Source organism: Macrobrachium nipponense, chromosome 23, assembly GCF_015104395.2.
Source record: "Macrobrachium nipponense isolate FS-2020 chromosome 23, ASM1510439v2, whole genome shotgun sequence".
Taxonomy (NCBI): Eukaryota; Metazoa; Arthropoda; class Malacostraca; order Decapoda; family Palaemonidae; genus Macrobrachium; species Macrobrachium nipponense.
Genome location: NC_061090.1, coordinates 10,708,513 through 10,727,803, shown reverse-complemented (window position 1 = coordinate 10,727,803; position 19,291 = coordinate 10,708,513). Strand labels below are relative to the sequence as shown.

Sequence of the window (19,291 nt, the reverse complement as noted above, 5' to 3'; positions counted from 1 at the left end):
CTTACAATTGCAGTTTTTTGACCATTTTGGTCGAGTTAAAGTTGACTGAAGGTCGAATTTTTTCTATTTATCTATTTATATGAAAATATTTCAAAACTGATAAAAGCTACAACCATGGGTTTTTTGTTGTTGTATTCTACATGAAATTGCACACATTTTCATATATAAAACATTATGTAACGGGCAATATAAAACGGTGCAAACATTACAACAATCGGATGTAAGGAAAAAGTTTTTTCAAAAAGTCACCATAAATCAAAATATTGTGCTAGAGACTTCTAATTTGTTGCAAAATGAAGGTAAATGATTGAAAATACAGTAATTTGTGGATATTTCTCATAGAAAAGTACCGCGAATAGGAGGATTTCCCTCGAATAATAAATAGATAGGTCTCATAGAGAAACCTGCCAATATGTGAGTCCAAGAATGCAAATAAGGGGGTGTCAAGGGTAGTACCATTAGTGCACCTCATGCAGTGCACTGTAGGCATTGCTTCATTAAGGTTTTGTGCAGTGTCCCTTTGGCCCCTAGCTGCAACCCCTTTCATTCCTTTTTACTGTACCTCCATTAATGTTCCCTTTCTTCCATCTTATTTTCTCCTTGTCCTAACAAATGTTTCATAGTACTACTGCAAGACTTCCGTCCTGTTATATTATTCAGACCTTTGTACTGTCAATTTCCATTTCAGTGCTGAATGACCTAATGGGTCCCAGCGCTGGGCCTTTGGCCTAAATTCTAAAAATACAAATTGGTTAAAAATTTGCCATTTTATTATCTATCTTCCATTCTACAGGACTACTCATTACTAGGATTTTATGTACCCTTAATACAGAGTAAACCATTGCTATTGTGTATGTCACATATTTTTTATATTCAATACAAGATTAACCATTGTTATTCATACAGTCAAGATTTTAGATTACTAGTGATTATGAGGAATCATGGTTTGAGAGATGGATTTGGCAACTTAGGTTAAGAGTATGAGGATATCTCTTTTGAGCCATTTGAGACAGGGTTTTGCAGTAACGATTATTTTAAAATATTTTAATATATGCTGTAGTATAATTTTGTTTATAGTATCACAGGTATATTTTTAGCATGTATGAACAGTGGGTCGTGTTTTCACAAAAGTGCTTTTATGTAGTTTTGTATAGCAGCCTTTCCCACCACACCCAACACACAAAGCATTAAGATTCTTTTATATATGTGGACCATTAAATTTTTTTCAGTGTATTTTCTCTTAAAATTCAGCATAATTCTACAGTTTGTTCATGAAACTTACCTGTCAGATATATATATAGCTGTATTTTCCGAATCCGACAGAAATTTAAACACTTACGACACACGCAGTGGGAGTCAGGTGGTTAGTACCCATTCCCGCCGCTGGGAGGCGGGTATCAGGAATCATTCCCATTTTCTATTCATAATTTTTCTGTCGCCGGTGCTGAAAACACCTGTTTTCAGTACCTCCGTCTTAGGATTTTGGAACTTCATTGCCGCTAAGTATCCTAATTGTCTTTTGATTTATTTACTTGGATTTGTGGCTAGGCATACGCTATCTTAAATTGATTTGAATTTGATTCATTTTTGCATAAAATATCTGAATCTAGTTAGGCTAGTTTCAGACGGGGTTGTCTGCAAAGATAGGTGTGGCTACCGAAAGCTTCGGTAGGTTCGCACTTGGTATGTACGAGGGGTATGGGTCTTGCTTCTTTGTTGAGATTTGTCATGTAAGGAGTGTGAGACTTTGTCTATTCCGTAAGGAAGACGTATGATTCGTATGTACGCAATTAATCAGTAAACATGTCTAATTCCGTAAGGAAGACGTATGATTCGTATGTACGCAATTAATCAGTAACAAAAGTCAGGGTAGTGAACCTGCTAACCTTCCTGTAGACTTTATTTTGCATAACCCTGTAGTATGGCCTACGGGCTATGTATATGTCTACGAGAGGTGCTCGCTCTCCTTCATTGCTGTGAAGTGCTACTTCTGTAATTGTTACTCCTAACCCTGCAGTGTTGCCTTCGGGCCCTAAGCAGTGTCTGTAAGAGAAATTGCCCTTTCTCTGATACTCTTTCGATTCGTAACTTAGAATCGAAAGTGCTTGCTTTAGAGAGTAAAAGTGAAGTGCAGTGATACCCCTTGTGTAGTGGAGGGTGCGTCAGATCGGCCTCGTTTCGCCTCTAGGCCGGGACCTCTGCTTGACTCCCAGAACCAGGGAGAGAGCATGTCGAAAGCCGAAGGAGGGTTACGAGGAACCCCCACCGATCTGGCGTGCCTTCGGCAGTTTCTGATGAAAATCCCCAGACTGCCTAAGTGCGTGCACGTGCACGAATCCTGAAGGATTGCTTCTCGTCCTCCGAAGCGTCCTCCCCGCGCAGGGGTTGGAGCTTTCGGATGGACTCGTTATGCGTTTCAGTGAGAAGTAAGAAGGCGAACGTCGCCTGAACTCGTGTCCGTCTTTCCACCGAGAAATACGTAAAAGAAGTCATAGTAGCAGTAAGCTTTTGAGAGCGGACGCCCAAGCCAGGGGCGCGCGGGTGCACGCCAAGCGCGCGCCAGTGGACGCCGAGCGTGTGCGCCAGTGGACGCCGAGCGCGCTCCAGTGGACGCCGAGCGCGCTCCAGTGGACGCCGAGCGTGCACCAGCGCACGCCAGGTGTGTCGCCTGGCTGAACGTTTCTGTTGAACTCTTCAAGCTCTTGTTTCAGATTTGGGCTTAAAGAATTTTTACCTCTACCTTCGGTGATACCTTCTACCTCACCTGCAAATGTGAAGTAGGCAGTGCTTCGGAGGAAGCTTAAAGTGAACAGACAACTTCTTCTTCGAAACCCAGCAAGACATCGGGTTTCGTGAATTCAAGAGGTCTCTGTCAATTAATATTGCTTTTCGCATAGGTGGATGGAGTTAAGGAAAGCTCAAGGGAAGATCTCGTTTGCTCTACCGCAAGCTTTGCCATTCTGCCAATAAATTTAAGTTGCCACTACCGCAGTCAAGACTTTGCGATAAGGCAGTTACGGGTTATAAAGGCTCGATGTCCTGCACGTCAGGACTCTCGGCAACGTTCAGTAGGATTCTTGCAAAGGCACTCATCAAAAGTACGCTCTTCAGGAAAGCGCAAGACAGGACTTCCTTTGCCATACTGCCAATAAATTTTAAGCTTTAGCAGGCATTAGTTGTGATACGGGAGAGGAAGCTGGTTGGAGAGTTTCTTCCTCTTCCCAGGATAATTTTGCCAGCTTTTTAGCCCATCTGAAAGGGCTTTTCAGATGATAGATTTTGTTAGTTCCTAGTCGGGACTACGCTGCCGAATTGAACATCGTCGTTCGACCTGACGTAAGCCCAGTCTCTTAACAGGATTCTTGCCCCTTCCTCGTTTGAGACGGGAATCGGAAAAATAAATGCTCGACTTCCTGGATTACGTTTTGTCAATTCAGTGACTTTCCCCCATTGACAATATACTATCGTTTTGTCAAGTAAGTGGGTATCCCCTCATTGACAAAATATCTCTTTGTCCCGTAAATGGGTTAGTTCTCATTGACAAACATCTCATTAACTTGATATTGCGTAAGCGAATAAGCTCTTATTGACAAGATTCGGAAGAGCTCTCATTCGTCATTCGCAGACTCGTACAAGAAATAGACTTGTAGACTACGTCAATGAACCCTTATGTCCAATAACATAAGAAGCTTGAGCTGACTGCTTCGATTCTCCTAAGTTTTGTTCATGAAACTTGCCTGTCAGATATGTATGTAGCTGTATTTCCGAATTCAGCTATATATATGTCTGCCAGGTAAGTATGAACAAACTTTATTGTGATATAATTTCATATTTTGCCTTGCGTTATTTTATTTCTGGTTGGTTCAAGTCATATACGCTTGCTGTAGTTACCTCTTCGGATGGCAACCGAGAGGTCTATTGTCCATTTTAAGGACATTTAATCGTTACTCCCTGCAGCCTTCCAGGAGTTTCCGATTTATCTTTTACCGTTGTATGGTAGTGTTCTGACGACACAAACGCATCTTTATATTTAGCGTTTTCTGTTTCGCTTAAATATACCAGCTTGAGAGTCTCTTTATGCTAAAAATAACGGACCTTTTTCTTCGTAGAATAGGGTAGCTGGCAACCCAGGCATAAAGTTAAGAGACGACGATGACGGACGATCGTAAGCTGCTGCTGTCACTGTCCTCTCCTCCAGTCCAATCTGTCCAAACGAGCCAGTACCAGCTCGTTCGCTGTCATGCGCGGTAGGTTACGTCTCTCTCTCCTGCGGGATTGACTGACTAACCGTATCTCTGTGATGGCAGTTACGTCTCTCTCTCTCCTGCGGGATTGACTGACTATCTGTATCTCTGCCCTACAATCACGGACTTTAGCCTAAGATTGAGGGGATTTCTTACATGAATGAATAAACATTGCATTCGTTTGGCCTTAATATGTTCTACAGAGATATCTTACTACTTTCGGTGCTCGTTACCGCACGGTATAGGACTACGAGTCTACCGCAACATTGCACTATTATATGCTCTCTTGCTTAGGCAAAGCGCAGCCTTATTAGGGAAGTAAACATACTGTGTGAGGGAATGGATGAGCTTGCTGGGGACCATTTCCTTCCTAAAGAAGTTTGTTTCCCTGAATAGACTGCAATTCAGACCTCTACAGTTTTTCCTACCGGGAAACTGAAATTTTATTAAAGATCTAGGAATGATTCTGAACATCTCTCGGTGCGTTAAGTATCTCTTGAGGTGATAGAAAGAAGGTGCCGGACATCTGGAGAGGGATTCAGATGTCCTGGATCATAATCTGAAAGAAGTGGAAGCATTTCAGTCGTCCCTCCAGTCCTCGAAACGAGTTTTTGGAACCATGGTCCATATCAACTCTGATCTTCCACAGCTCTCTCATATCTTAGGAAGTATCTTCTCTCGGTCCCGGTTCGGGTTTACGAGAAAGAGCCTTTTATAACAACAGGCGTAGAATGGAACGATCCTCTAGAGGTTCGTTACAGGATTGCAAAAGTCCGTACGAATCGTCTCGATCGAAGGCAGCAACTACTGACTTCCGAGTGGAATCTTTCTTTAGAAGTATGTTGAGAGTTGTGGAGACTTTAGGGACGTCCTTTCATTCATCTCTTCGCTAGGTTGAGGACGAAGAGGCTTCTTCTTCTCTGCTCCCTTATTCTCGATCCGGGAGCGGTAACATTAAACGCCATCCTATGATATTGAACGGGGATGGATGTTTAGTCTCTTTTCCCCTTTTTCAATCGCTTAGGAAATGTAATAAGATGATTTATATCATCACAGGGAGCGACAATGACGCTAATCGCCCCATGTTGGCCTTCAAGATCCTAGATTCACAGAGGTCACGTCCTTCCAAGGACCTTTTCCGAGAGAGTCGGTCTCCTTTAACACGAAAGGTACCTATAACCTCTCCGCTCTGAGTCTGACTACGTTCAGACTATCGAGATGTTGACAGCATAAGATTGCCGTCTTCCCTTTCCGTTTGAAGAATGGGATAAGCTGGCAGTCACAACTATTAAAGAATACGCAAATATGTTGTTGACGGCCTTTGGGCTCAGAGATTTGCTTCTGTCAAACAACAAACAAAGCCCTTCACGATCTTTTGAGTTTCTGTGAAATCTCGAAACTCGCTCACCATCTACTTTTTGTCTCGCCTGTTTTCTCTGAGTCAGACACTCGTGCGAGATCAGGAGACATATAGTAGCCCTGAATTTCTTGTTGACGAAGTCGGTTGCGTTTATACACCCCCGATGATCGTTTAACATGAGACCAGGTTGGACTGTCAGGCATTCTTCCTTCGGGACTGAATCGCCTTTTTGCTCCTCGCTCCTTTCTCCTGGCACCAGAAGCTCGAGTCAGGAGTGGCTCAGGAGTTGATTCGCTAACGGCGTTGGGTTGCGTTGATACATCCCCCAAGGTTTGCTTAGCTTGAATCGCCCAGGCAGTCCAGACACTCATCCTTCAGCGAAGAATAGTGCCTTATGGTCTTCAGGGTACAGCCTTGCTGTCCTTGATTCGTCTGACTGGTCAACTGGTCGGTCACCTGACGTTAGTACAGACGGACTGACTGTGCATGTCCAGATCGAAGCTTTCAATATGGAACTTAGACATAGTCTGAAGTTCTTGATGTCAAAGCATTCGAACATCTCCTACCTGTTAACTTCTTGCATGTGATCAGGAAGGCATTTTTCTAACCACCCCCTAGATACGACCAAAGAGGGTTAGTGAGATTTAAGCCATCGTCACAAGTTTTGGCTTTAGAGAACACAAGGAGGTGTGCTCTCTAAGCTTTTCGTTGTGGCCTAAGAATGGAAACCCGTCTTGTCCTTGGGCCAGGAGCTTGGAAGCAAGGATGGCACAAGTTAGTGGGCAGGAGCCAGAGAGAGTCCTGTGCCCTGTCAGGTCTCTCAAGTTTTATCTACATAAAACTCAAGAAAGTCGAAGTCGTACGGCAATCTGCAGTGTTCCGAAAAGACCAGACTTGCCCATATCGAAGAACATCCTGGCTTTATTGTTAAGGAGTTCTTTCAAAAAAAAAAAAAAAAAAAAAAAAAAAAAAACTCATCCTTTCTTTGTGTTTTTACAAAGATTTGAAATCTTTTGATTTGAATGCTCACGAGGTGAGGGCGCGGCCTCGGAAGCATTTCAACAGAGCATGGCACTCAGCAACATCCTGAGTACCATGTTTTAGCGAAGCAACTCTGTGTTCAATTCACACTCCCTGCGAGATGTGAAGATGGCATATGAGATCTGCTGCTCGCTAGGGCCATACGTGTCTGCAGACACAATCTTGGGGGCAAGAAGTACCACTCATCCTATCCTGTAGAAAATGGTTAGGAAGAGCTCTTAATTAGTAGTTGAGTCGCCGACAACGGTGACTTCTTAACTCTTAAGCCTTAGTTAACACACCTTAACTTTGGCTAGGTGGGTCAGGTGGTGATATATATTTTTATATATATATATTTATTTTACTTCTTAGCCCTCATGGTATGGTCAATATGGTCTAGTCACGTCGTGGTCTCGCCCCTGTTGACAGATCATCTGGAGTGCACCAGCTATATAGGTCTCTACCTCGCTGGCAACTCTAGTAGCACAAGCAGACTTACGCGGCAGTAACCACGAAGTCAGCTATGCTAACAGGTAAGGAATCAAGATATCAATTATCTGCATATATATGTTTCCTAAAATCTTCTATTCTGTCTACTCCCACCACCAAAGGTGGGATTCAGCTATATATATATCTGACAGGTAAGTTTCATGAACAAAATGATATTGTAATGATACAATTAAGTTTGTTCATACTTACCTGGCAGATATATATAATCAAGTACCCACCCACCTCCCCTCAGGAGACAGTGGAAATAAAAATTATGAATAGAAAATGGGAATGATTCCTGATACCCGCCTCCCAGCGGCGGGAATGGGTACTAACCACCTGACTCCCACTGCGTGTGTCGTAAGTGTTTAAATTTCTGTCGGATTCGGAAAATACAGCTATATATATATCTGCCAGGTAAGTATGAACAAACTTAATTGTATCATTACAATATCATATTTTTCCTCTTCCCACAAACAGCGAGAGGAAAGACGCAAAGCACGGGAAGCTGACAATAGTGAAGAAGGTGGTCCTCAGGAACGTCACATACCTGTAATGGAGTCGGCTACAGGAACTATTGTGAGTGGAAAAGCTGCTCCTTTGGCTAGCAACTTGGAGGCTTTCTTGACAGCAAATCCTGGGTGGGAAGTATTACCTGAAGATGATTCTGAAACATCTGATGATGAGAATGAAGAGGTGGAAACAGAGAAGAAAGGTTAGTACTTTTTGTCATTTAACTAGAAAAGAAAGATTAGTACTTTTTGCCATTAACTTGTCTGAGTTCATTACTTTCTTTTCTTTTGTAAGATAGTAGCATAGAGCTATTTGTTGCATTTCAGAAACAGTCTAACTATTGCTTGTGTGAATTTGTGTGGTTGGATACTTGAATACGTATAAATAAGAGTTCTTTTCCGACTCAAAATAAAAGGATAGGCAAATGGATATTTGGCCACCATATTGTATCTGAAATTCAATAGAAGTTTGAGTTTCGAAATAAAAGGATAGGCTAATGGATATTTGGCTACCATATTGTAACAAAAATTCAATAGAAGTTTGAGTAGTTGTTAAGGGGTGTGAATGGTTCAGTTTTTAGTTTTTGTTTGCTTCTATCATAGAATTGCTGAGCAGAGGAGTGTTTGTTTTGCTGAATGCCATTGGTGTAGTTTGTTTGGGTCTTTTTCTTCTTTTTCCCATGTTAATCTATAGCTTATGTACTTTTGACAACAATCACATAGAAAAAAGACCAGAATTTTACTATGTCTGGGTTTTGATAATAGTGAAATTGGACTGCATCACCACCCATTGAAGTGGAGTACCTAATGTGGTTGAATAAAGGGAAACATTCATGTTATGTCTTACCTTTGCTGCTGGATTATGACAAACTGACTACCCTCAAGGCAGTGAGGAAGTCTATGTATAGAAATTTCACATGGAAAATTAGTCACCAAAAGTTAATTTGCTAAGACAATATTCCTCTCCTGAGAGGCTGTTCTAGCCAAAATCTCTCATGGTGTGCAATGTAGAATATTTATTTTAGGGCAGTGAACAGGTGATGATGTCGCCTCCTTCCAAAAAGGGGAAAAGTCCAATACAGGCAGCCCCCGGTTACCGACGTGTTCCGTTCCTGGGGACCTGACAGTAACTGAAAATTGTCGCTAACTGAAATTCAAAAGTCTTTGGGCACCACAATCCACCTTAACTTGTTAACGATGCCAGATATTTTACCCTAATAGGTAATAACTATAATGAAAATGTGGGATTTCATTTGCCTTATAATTTACTATGTTCTGCATGGTAGCTCAACAAATTTTAATTGTCGGATTCAGTGAACTTAGTGGTAAATCTTGGCCTAGTATGAGAGAGAGAGAGTGAGAGAGTCACCTTTTTCAGGCTGCTAATGTTTCCTCCATCTCTCTATTTATCATAATCTTGTAGTTAAATGAGTTAAAAAAGCAAAAGAGAATGATAAACTTATCGTTAGTAACTTTATAATAGTTACTCAAATGCTACAGCCATGAACAGCTGAACGATAACAGTTGTTTTGCTGCAATAACCAAACCGAATCTGATAATTACAATGTTTTGCTTGCATTTCAACCATCGTACGAAAGTAAAAAATTACTGTAGTTATGTTACAAGTGATGTTAATTAAGAACAGGACTTAAATATTTTTGCATTATACCTTTATTTGCTATGGAGAAAATATTGGCAAGAAAATATAGTACTGCTAAATTTAAGCTGCAGTTGTAGCTGAACCTGAGAAAAAAACATTTGCACACTGCTAATGGCTATAAATTATCGTCAGCAACGGATAAATGGTGGAGAAAAGAGAATTTTAATAAAAAATACTGGACATGGAAGAACACGTTTTACAGGTATTTTAACGTCAATAAAAGATAAATTGGTAAATCTTGTATTATTATGAAATAGGATGAAAATAGTGAATGGAATCTGTTAATTTTTTTACACGAAAAACATGCTCCCGACACCATCTATTAACGAAAAACATAACTTAATCTAGTTCACAACAAGACGTATGTAAATCATATTTCAACTTTAAAACAATTCACAGAACGAAACATAACCTTGTCCCATATAAATGGAGTTTCTAGAGATTAATTTACGCTAAGTAAAAGCAAGAAAATCGCTCTGAATCGTGTTATATATGGCAAAATAATCTTGCCTCCACTCTCAGCTGATTTTTCCAAACCAAAACATTGATCGCTTTGTTTGTATTTTATAATACTATAGTTATATGAGACTATTTACAATATTATTGGATGCAGCGAAGTAAAGCATAACTTTAAAAGAGCCAAGGAAAAGATGCAAATTTGTTATTTGTATTTCATGAGGGTCTCTCAGCGCTAGGCTAAGCCACCGATAAGCAGACAACGGCACCATCTATTAAGAAAAAAATAACTAAATTTAGTTCACAACAAGACATATTTATGTCATATTTCAACTTGAAAAACTTCATATAACAAAAACCTTGTCCCATATAAACAGAATTTCTAGGGATTAATTTACACTAAATAGAAACAAGAAAATTACTCTGAAATAAATACGGCGAAATAATCTAACCTGCGCCCTCAGCAGGTTTTTCCAAACCAAAACATGATCAGTTTGTGTGTATTTTGTATTACAATAGTGAGATAAGACTACATTCAGGATTATTAGATACAGCGAAGTAAAGGATAACTTTTTAAAAGAGCCAAGGAAGAGATGCATATTCGTTATGTTAGTAGCCTAAGCCACCAATAGCCAGACAACAATGCTATAAACCCTACGGAGGGAAAAAACTAGTTATGAATATATTGAACAAGCGCCGTAAAACCGAAATGCGGGTAACTGATACCATTGATAAAGGGGGCTGCCTGTATAACTACTTTGGTAGGATACCAACAGACTAATATAGGAATGATAAGAGGCATTATAGGTAACCAAACACTCATTCATTTTCAATGAACGTACAGTAATACCTCAATCTTATGTGAGGTTAGGTTCCAGACCCTGTTGCGCATGTCAAATTTTTTTGTAAGTTTGGCGTAGTCTCTATAAATGCTAATAAATGCTTATTTGTAGACTTAGAATGCTAAGTTTGACCCTAATCATGCTCCCTAAGTATTAAGCTAACTTTTAAATGAAATTAAAGGTACTTTAATTTCATTATAAAGTTAGTTTAATGCATTACCCTTTAAAAAAGAAATAATGGTTGGTAAAAATATAGGAATGTGTGTGAAGATTGCGTACATACTATTTCTGTCATCCCCCCCTCCAACCAGTCTGTTTTTAGAAGTCTTCTTGACCTCCTTTTTTTTTAAGAAATTCTTTATTCTGTCTCTTTGTCTTTGTTCTGAAAATTTCTTTTCAGAACTCTTATTCATGTGCCTATGATTTAGAATGGCGCATTTGCAGGTCTTAGACAGTGAATGTAAAATTAGATAAATTTAAAATTAACTGCTGCTAACTATGAAGAGAGAGACTGACATCCTAACCACAACACTCCCCCATTTGTCATACTAAATAGACATATTTGACAGCTGTGGCTTCGAGCTTCTGTTCAAGTTATGAAGATAAGTTATTTTCATACGAATTAGACAGACTTTTACGGGTTTCTTGAGGATTCACTCACAGATCTGTGAAAAACTTGTGTATGATAATTAGCTTTCAATGAAAAGTTCCTACTATTGTGAATTTGCACAACTCAAATTGCATAAGATTAAGGTATTACTGGATATTTTGAAAGTGGTTGGTTAAAAGTAGAGCTTAGTTGTTTATTAACAGCCTGTTAAGTTATATCTAAAGTAAGATCATTCTTCTTCACAATCAAGTATTACTTATTAGCAACCTGTTGAATTACATCTAGAGCAAGGTGATTCTTCTTCACTATTAAAATTTGGAGTTTTCAGAGAAATTGTTATTATTACTAAAATAATAGAAGTTAAGGTATAACATCCCTGACCTAATGGTTATGTCAGGTTCCCAGAACAAATAAAAATTAAGAGAAATTACTGAAAATTACTACCAAGATAGAATTTTTTGCACTGCACAAAGTTTACTGCAAAAATAAAAATTCAAAATTCTGGGTCAGATTAGAGAAATATGTCGTGTACCGAAATCACTAGTTCTTTGACTTGTGCTTTAAATGTGGATGTAAGGTAAAGAAACGCAGTAAAATGTGTTTAGCGAATGCGGCTTTAGAAATCATGCCACAAACTGAACTTGTACTACTACCCTTGAATGTATCAGCTCTGGGTGCTTATCCTTCAATTCATCAGCCGTGGTTTTGTATATCATGTAAGGAATAGAGAATGCTATGTTTAAATTATTTCAGTAGATATACTACTCGTGAAAGATTTGTTTAAAGTAATTCTACTGGTGATACATTACTGGATAATCTAATATGAGTTTATGGTTTATGGAATTTATATTGCCACATGATGGAGAAACTGTTTCTAAAGACATGATAGTCCTTTCAGAGGAGGAAAGCGCCTCTCCAGCATCGACTGAGAATAAGTTGGATGCAGCAGAGAAGAATCCCAAGGAGGTCCTCAAGAAGGCGAAGGTTGAAGATGATGAGTACAAAGATGTAACTGGAGAAAAAAATTATTACTCCATTGCCCATACTATCAAGGAAACTGTAACAGAGCAGGCAAAGATTATGGTCAATGGTTCTCTGAAAGAATACCAGGTTAAGGTATGTGCATTTACTAGTTGTTGAGTTAATTTTTGAATTAAGGTATCTGTACTGTTTCCAAGTTTAGAATTTTTTTTTCTATAAAGACAAGACCATTCAGTGGAGCAGTGGGCGCTTAATATCTAATTCATTTTGTCATTCTTTTGAGTTATTCAGTGTTTTTATTCCATAGAAAATTCATGAGTTTTAAGAATATTTTTATTTTATGAATGGTTGTGTAAGCAAAAAGTTACTTTTTTCTGTTATTCTTTAGAAAAAGAAGCTTTAAGACTTGGATTTTTAATTTTTTTTTTTCTCATTCTCCTAAAGAGGTTATTTCATGTAAGGAGACTTATTGTTGGTACAGTGGTTCTTTGAAGTATACCATTGCCTCAGCTTCATTCCTGTTTTCCTTTAAATATCCATCTGTTTGTTCTACTGTCATCCCAGATGACTCGAGTCTTCATGAATGCCTACCCATATCATTGATACTAATTCTGGGTCACTTTTTGTCACACCATTAAGATTAAAGATTAGCAATGGTGGAAAACTTGTTGAGGTTGAAATAAGTACAATTTGATAATTGATGTCATGTCTCTTTCAGGGCTTGGAATGGTTGGTGTCTCTTTATAACAACAACCTCAATGGTATTTTAGCTGATGAAATGGGTCTGGGTAAGACAATTCAGACTATTGGTCTCATTACGTACCTGATAGAGAATAAGAAGAATAATGGGCCTTACCTCATCATTGTACCACTTTCTACCATATCTAATTGGGCTTTGGAATTTGAAAAGTGGGCACCAACTGTTCAGGTATGTTGAACTTTAGTTTCTAGTCAAATAACTTTTCCAAGTGGAAATTAAGTGGTTGGTGCTTTCTGGGATTTTGAGAATAATAAGAATCATGGTAGGGGATGCATTATTTTGAGTAGTGTTTAGATTGAATTTTGGAGTGAAAGAAAATTTTTTGGGACTTCGTTTTTTGTCCCCTATAGCTAAAAATACAATTTTAATAGGACATTTGTATACACAGTAGTACCTCAGACTGCGAACTTAATCCGTTCCAGAAGGTTGTTCGAAATACGATTAATTCGAAATATGAAATAAATATCCCCATAAGAAATAGAGGGAATCAGGATCATTTGTTCCTGCCAACCCAGAAAGTCCCCCTTTTCAAATGTTTTCAGTTATTATTGTGTTCAAAAGATAGATTAAAAGTGTAAAGTAATAAAACAGTACGTTATATGAAGTAAAATTTTCAAACAAATTTTGTTTCCGTGTACAATTTGCAAACTGTTTGGTGAAAATGGTGCATGGCTGGCAGGGGGTTGGAGGGAGGATAGACTGGAACCCTCTGAGGAAACTGAAACAGTTGCGGTAGGCAAAGGTTGATAACAAAATCAATTTTATTCATATTTTAAAAGGATATTCAAAGGAATCGATAGTGTGTCCTATTGGCCTGTGTGAGAGAGAGAGAAATCAGCATGTATGATTGTTGATGTGTTTACACTTGGATCTTAAGTGCATGAAAGAGATTAATAATTTATTCCACAATACATCAATTTACTGTTGGCAAACGGCAGAATTTAAAATAAACATGAGGATTTTGCAAACAAATAAGTAATAAGTTAAGAATGCAAGAAAAGGAAAGAGAGATTAAATAATTTTTCACAAGGAAGCTGTTCAAGCAATCAATTGAAGGCATGCAGAAGCTGAACACACTGCCAGTGGGTTTATTATGGAGCCGAGTTACTTTTACAGTGGTAAAAAATCATAAAAAGCATTTGTCACTAGATAATATTTTACCGTAACAAAAAGAAGTGATTAGGACAATCAAATGAAAGCGAAAGAAACGGGCTAATAATCATCCCAACTTAGTGGGTCCAAGTATTGCCATCTTGGAGGTGAAAGGATATACTAAAAAATATCTCTCTCTCTCTCTCTCTCTCTCTCTCTCTCTCTCTCTCTCTCTCTCTCTCTCTCTCTCTCTCTCTCTCTCTCTCTCTCTCTCTCTCTCTCTCTCTTTCAGCGAAACAGTAAATGAAAGAACAAAGCTTTTCACAAAATTTAGCACAAATGATTAAAAAATTATTCGTCATAGCTAACTTGAGGTAGAGTGAGGGAGCATTTATATTTTTGAGTAATAATGAATGAATGATTTTAAGTTATTGTGCATCGTGGCATTGTTGAGGAGAGAAGAGAATAGTGAAATTTTTACTATAATATGCACGTAAAAGCAGTATCAATTTACATAGAAAATAAAATGTTATTTCACACTAAATTTAACATAATGGTAAAATATGAAAACAATCAAATGCAATACAGGAAAAAGTCTTAATTGAGCCAGTGTTCGTTGCGCCGAGTGAGACGGTCTAGTTGAACAATATTAACAAAACAGTAAATGAAAGAACAAAGCTTTTCACAATAAAATTTAGCACAAATGATTATCAAAATTATTCGTCATTGCAGTGATACATAGCTAACTTGAGGTAGAGTGAGGAAGGGTTTATATTTTTGAGAAATAATGAATGAATGCTTTCAAGTTATTGTGCGTCGTGGTATTGTGGAGGAGAGAAGAGACAGTAAAATATTTACTATAGTATGTACATAAAAGCAATATAAATTCACATGAAAAATAAAATGTCACAATAAATTTAACATGATGATAAAACATGAAAACAAATGCAATAGAGTAAGAAAAGAAAAAAAATGCTTTCTCGAGTCAGTGTTTGGTGCACTGAGAGAGAGAGAGAGAGAGAGAGAGAGAGAGAGAGAGAGAGACCTTACCTTACCTTACAGACCTTACATCTTGTTCGGGTTGCCCCAGGTCCCTCAGTGTGAGGCACCTCTAATGTCTACCAGAGAGTTGCTAGTACATCTTCCGGTATATTTTGCATCTTCCAATCTTGGATGGTCTGGGATGCAGTTTAGATATTTGTCGAGCTTATTCTTAAACACATCTACGCTCACTCCTGATATATTCCTCAGATGAGCTGGCAACGCATTGAATAGACGCTGCATTATCGATGCTGGTGCGTAGTGGATTAATGTCCTGTGTGCTTTCCTTATTTTCCTGGTATATTTTTGGGCACTATTAATCTACCTCTGCTTGCTCTTTCTGATATTTTTAGTTCCATGATATTTTCTGCTATTCCTTCTATCTGTTTCCATGCCTGAATTATCATGTAGCGTTCTCTTCTCCTTTCCAGACTATATAATTTTAAGAATTGTAGTCTTTCCCAGTAGTCTAGGTCCTTAACTTCTTCTATTCTAGCTGTAAAGGACCTTTGTACACTCTCTATTTGTGCAATATCCTTTTGATAGTGTGGGTACCATATCATATTGCAATATTCAAGTGGACTACGAACATATGTTTTATAAAGCATAATCATGTGTTCAGCTTTTCTTGTTTTGAAGTGCCGTAACAACATTCCCATTTTTGCTTTACATTTTGCCAACAGAGTTGCTATTTGATCATTGCATAACATGTTCCTATTCATCATCACACCAAGGTCTTTAACTGCTTCCTTATTTGTGATGGTCTCATTATTAGGTCCCTTATATGCATATAGCTTTCTTTCTCTGTCTCCATAATTTATTGATTCAAATTTATCAGAGTTAAATACCATTCCTATTTACCTCTGCCCAATCATATACTTTGTTAAGGTCTCTTTGTAGAGCGTTCCTATCTTCATCACAAGTAATTTCTCTACTTATTCTTGTGTCATCTGCGAACTACTCACTACCGAATCCTTAACATTATTGTCTATGTCTTCAATCATAATAACAAACAGTATTGCAGCTAACACCGTACCTTGCGGCACACCGGATATTACCTTGGCTTCATCCGATTTCTCGTCGTTTGCAATAACTATCTGTTTTCTGTTGTGTAAAAATTCTTTTAACCATCTTCCTACTTTATCCACGATATTGTGTTTTCTAATTTTCTTCGCTAATATATTATGGTCTACTTTATCAAAAGCTTTTGCAAAGTCTAAATAAACCACATCTGTTTCATTTCCGCTTTTCATATTTTTGAATATGTTTTCACGGTGGACTAACAGTTGGGTTTGTGTACTTTTTCCGGGTACGAAACCATGTTGTCCTTTATTAAACAAATTATTTTTTATTAAATGTTTCATAATATTTTTCTTCATTACCCTTTCATACACTTTCATTATATGTGATGTTAGACTCACAGGCCTATAATTACTTGCCTCTAGTCTTGATCCACTTTTGAAAGTAGGGGTAATATACGCTAATTTGTGCTCATCATATATCTTGCCTGTATCTACACTTTGTCTTAATAATATTGCAAGTGGCTTTGCGATAGAATGAACTACTTTCTTTAACAAAATAGCAGGAATTCCATCAGGCCCTGCAGCAGCTCCATTTTTAATTTCATTAATAGCCTGCACAATATCAGCTTCATTAATATCTATGTCAGCTAAATATTCACTATTTTCATCCCTTACTTCTATATCATTATCTTCATTATCTATTCTAGGGGTGAATTCTCTCTTATATCGTTCTGCCAGTATGTTGCAAATTTCCTTTTTTCATTCGTTAATCTCCCTTCAATTCTCAGAGGGCCATATTTCTATTCTTCTTTTATTCATCTTCTTCGCATATGAGTATAATATTTTGGGGTTTTGCTTGATATTTAATAGGGTTTTTTCTTCCAAGTCCCGTTTTTCATTTTCTTTTGATTGTATAATCTTTTTTTCTGCATTTTCTATCTTACTTTTTAGTTCTATAACTTTCCATGCATTCTTCTTTTGCAAGACCTTTTTTCCACTTTCTGATTTTCTGGAACAAGATTCTTCTGTCTCTTGTATGCATGAATGATGTTTACTTTTCTTCTTCGGTATATATTTTTCCACTATTATCTCCAATATTTTTATATAATATCTCCGTATTTACCCTTATGTCATCACTTACGAAAATGTTATCCCAATCTTTGTTTAATTCTTCATTAATTTCTGACCATTTTATATTTTTACTGTAGAAGTTGTATTTTCCATATCCTTCCCACTTTTTCATTTCTTGCTTATCTCTATTTTCACTTGCTTTGGAATGAACTGTTAATTCTATGACATTATGGTCTGAAATACTCGCATTATAAACTATTATTTCTTTAACATAATTTCATCTCGTTCACAAATACTAGTCTAAAGTATTTTCCTTTCTTGTTGGCAGGTGATTTATTTGTTGAATGTTGTATTCTAGTAGCATATCTAATAGCTTTTCAAATTGCCTCTTATCTTCTGCACTACTATTACTCTCTTTTTTATATGTATAAGTACAACCACAATCTCCTATTCGTTCTTTCCATTCTACGAAAGGAAAGTTGAAGTCACCAGATAGGAGAATAGTCCAGTCCTTGTGATTTCTACATATATCATCCAATTTTTCAATTATTAAGTCAAACTCTTTAGTATTAGGAGGTCTATATATTACTATGTTCATCAATTTTTCAGATTCAAATTCTACCGCTATTAGTTCACATTCTGAGTTACTATATTTCTCATATATTTTTCCTTGTTTTTTGTCTTTCCCATATATTGCGGTTCCCCTTGATTCCTATTTTTTCTATCTGATCTATAAGTTTGGAACCCTTTTATTTGATCATCATTCCACAGTCTCTTGGGAATACCAGGTTTCACTTATATTCATATATCTATTTTCTTTCTTTCATTTTGGGTTTAGTTTTCTTCTAAGTACTCTATTTTTCTTTTTGAGTTACTCGTAACTAAACCCTGCGCATTCATCACTATGATGGTTTGCGTGTTTTCTCCTTCATTTAATACTGATAGTAATAAGGATTTTCCCATGTCTCTTTCCTGTTCTGGTATGTTGTTCTTTTTTTCATTTCCAGAAATTCTGACATTAAAAAATCCAACTTTTCCATAATATTTGATCTTCCTTCATCATAATTATTCATTTTGTGTCTGAATCTGCAATTTTCTCCGTTTCTGCAATATCCTCTTGCATAATAAATACAGTTATTATCTCTTGAGTAGAATTTCGGAGCTGATGCTTTGAATTCTTTGCTGACACCTCTGCATATCTCATTGGTGGTTTGCTTTTCTCTTTTACCTGATATTCTTGATTTCTCTCTTTATTTGTTTCTTTCTTATTTTGGATTTTATTACTTGGTTGGTTATTTATTTGATTATGATTCATGGCTACAGGGTGCATATATTTGCATTTTTTGTCGAACTTACATCCTTTTCCTTCTTTTAGGTTTTTACATATTTTTGGATGCAGATCTCTGCAATCATCCCCATATCCATCTAAGTATGCACATTTACCATATATTTCATAGTTTTGACATATCTTAGGATGTTTGTAGTAACATCTTTCTCCAAATCTGCAATTCCCTCTTTTCAAAAGGTTGCAGATTTTGTCTTTCTTGTCTATTTTTTCCTCTTTCCCGTCATTGTATAGATCTGGGTAGAGCCTCTTCGGATTTGCTTTTCTGTTGTCATATCGTAATTTATTTCTTCGTAGGTATGCTGCTTTATTGCCTCATATGTAGTATCAATGAGTATCTCTGCATCCATACTTTTATCTTGTTCTTTGTTTTCCTTATTTTTTTTCTGTCATTTAATTTTTGTTTACTTCTCTTCCGTTTTCCTCTTCTTCTTTTTCTTCTTCTTCATTCCTCTTCCTCTTCTTCTTCATCCTCAACTATTTGTACATTCAATCTTGATTTAATAACATTGTCTATCCATGATAGACATGTTGAACAAAAAATTCTTGTATCTTTTCTCAAATCTTGTATTACCTCAGCACACTGTGGATGGGTCGGAATGTTGCATGCAGCACATTTTCTGATTAGGTTTTGTGGATTGACTATGCTATACCAAACCTTACACAGTTTGCATGCTTTTGGCATTCTTTTTCCTAATGCATCAATTAGTATATTCACAAGATTCACCTTATTCATTTTCTTTGTCGGAATATGTTGGTTTATGTATATTTTTCTTTAAGAGTCTC

At 37.3% G+C, this 19,291-nt stretch overlaps 2 protein-coding genes across 2 annotated transcripts in view; one reads left to right on the top strand and one right to left on the bottom strand.

The window, feature by feature from the left end:
- LOC135198613 (transcription activator BRG1-like) overlaps positions 1-19,291 on the bottom strand; it is a 264,106-nt gene that overhangs the window by 102,772 nt on the left and 142,043 nt on the right.
- The window catches only part of LOC135195697 (ATP-dependent helicase brm-like), a 34,104-nt gene continuing 22,334 nt past the window's right edge, over positions 7,522-19,291 (top strand). The window contains exons 1-3 of the mRNA XM_064222100.1: positions 7,522-7,828; positions 12,092-12,309; positions 12,893-13,102. Coding sequence (XP_064078170.1) covers positions 7,537-7,828; positions 12,092-12,309; positions 12,893-13,102 — 720 coding nt within the window. The 5' untranslated portion in view covers positions 7,522-7,536. The remainder of the gene's footprint in view (positions 7,829-12,091; positions 12,310-12,892; positions 13,103-19,291) is intronic.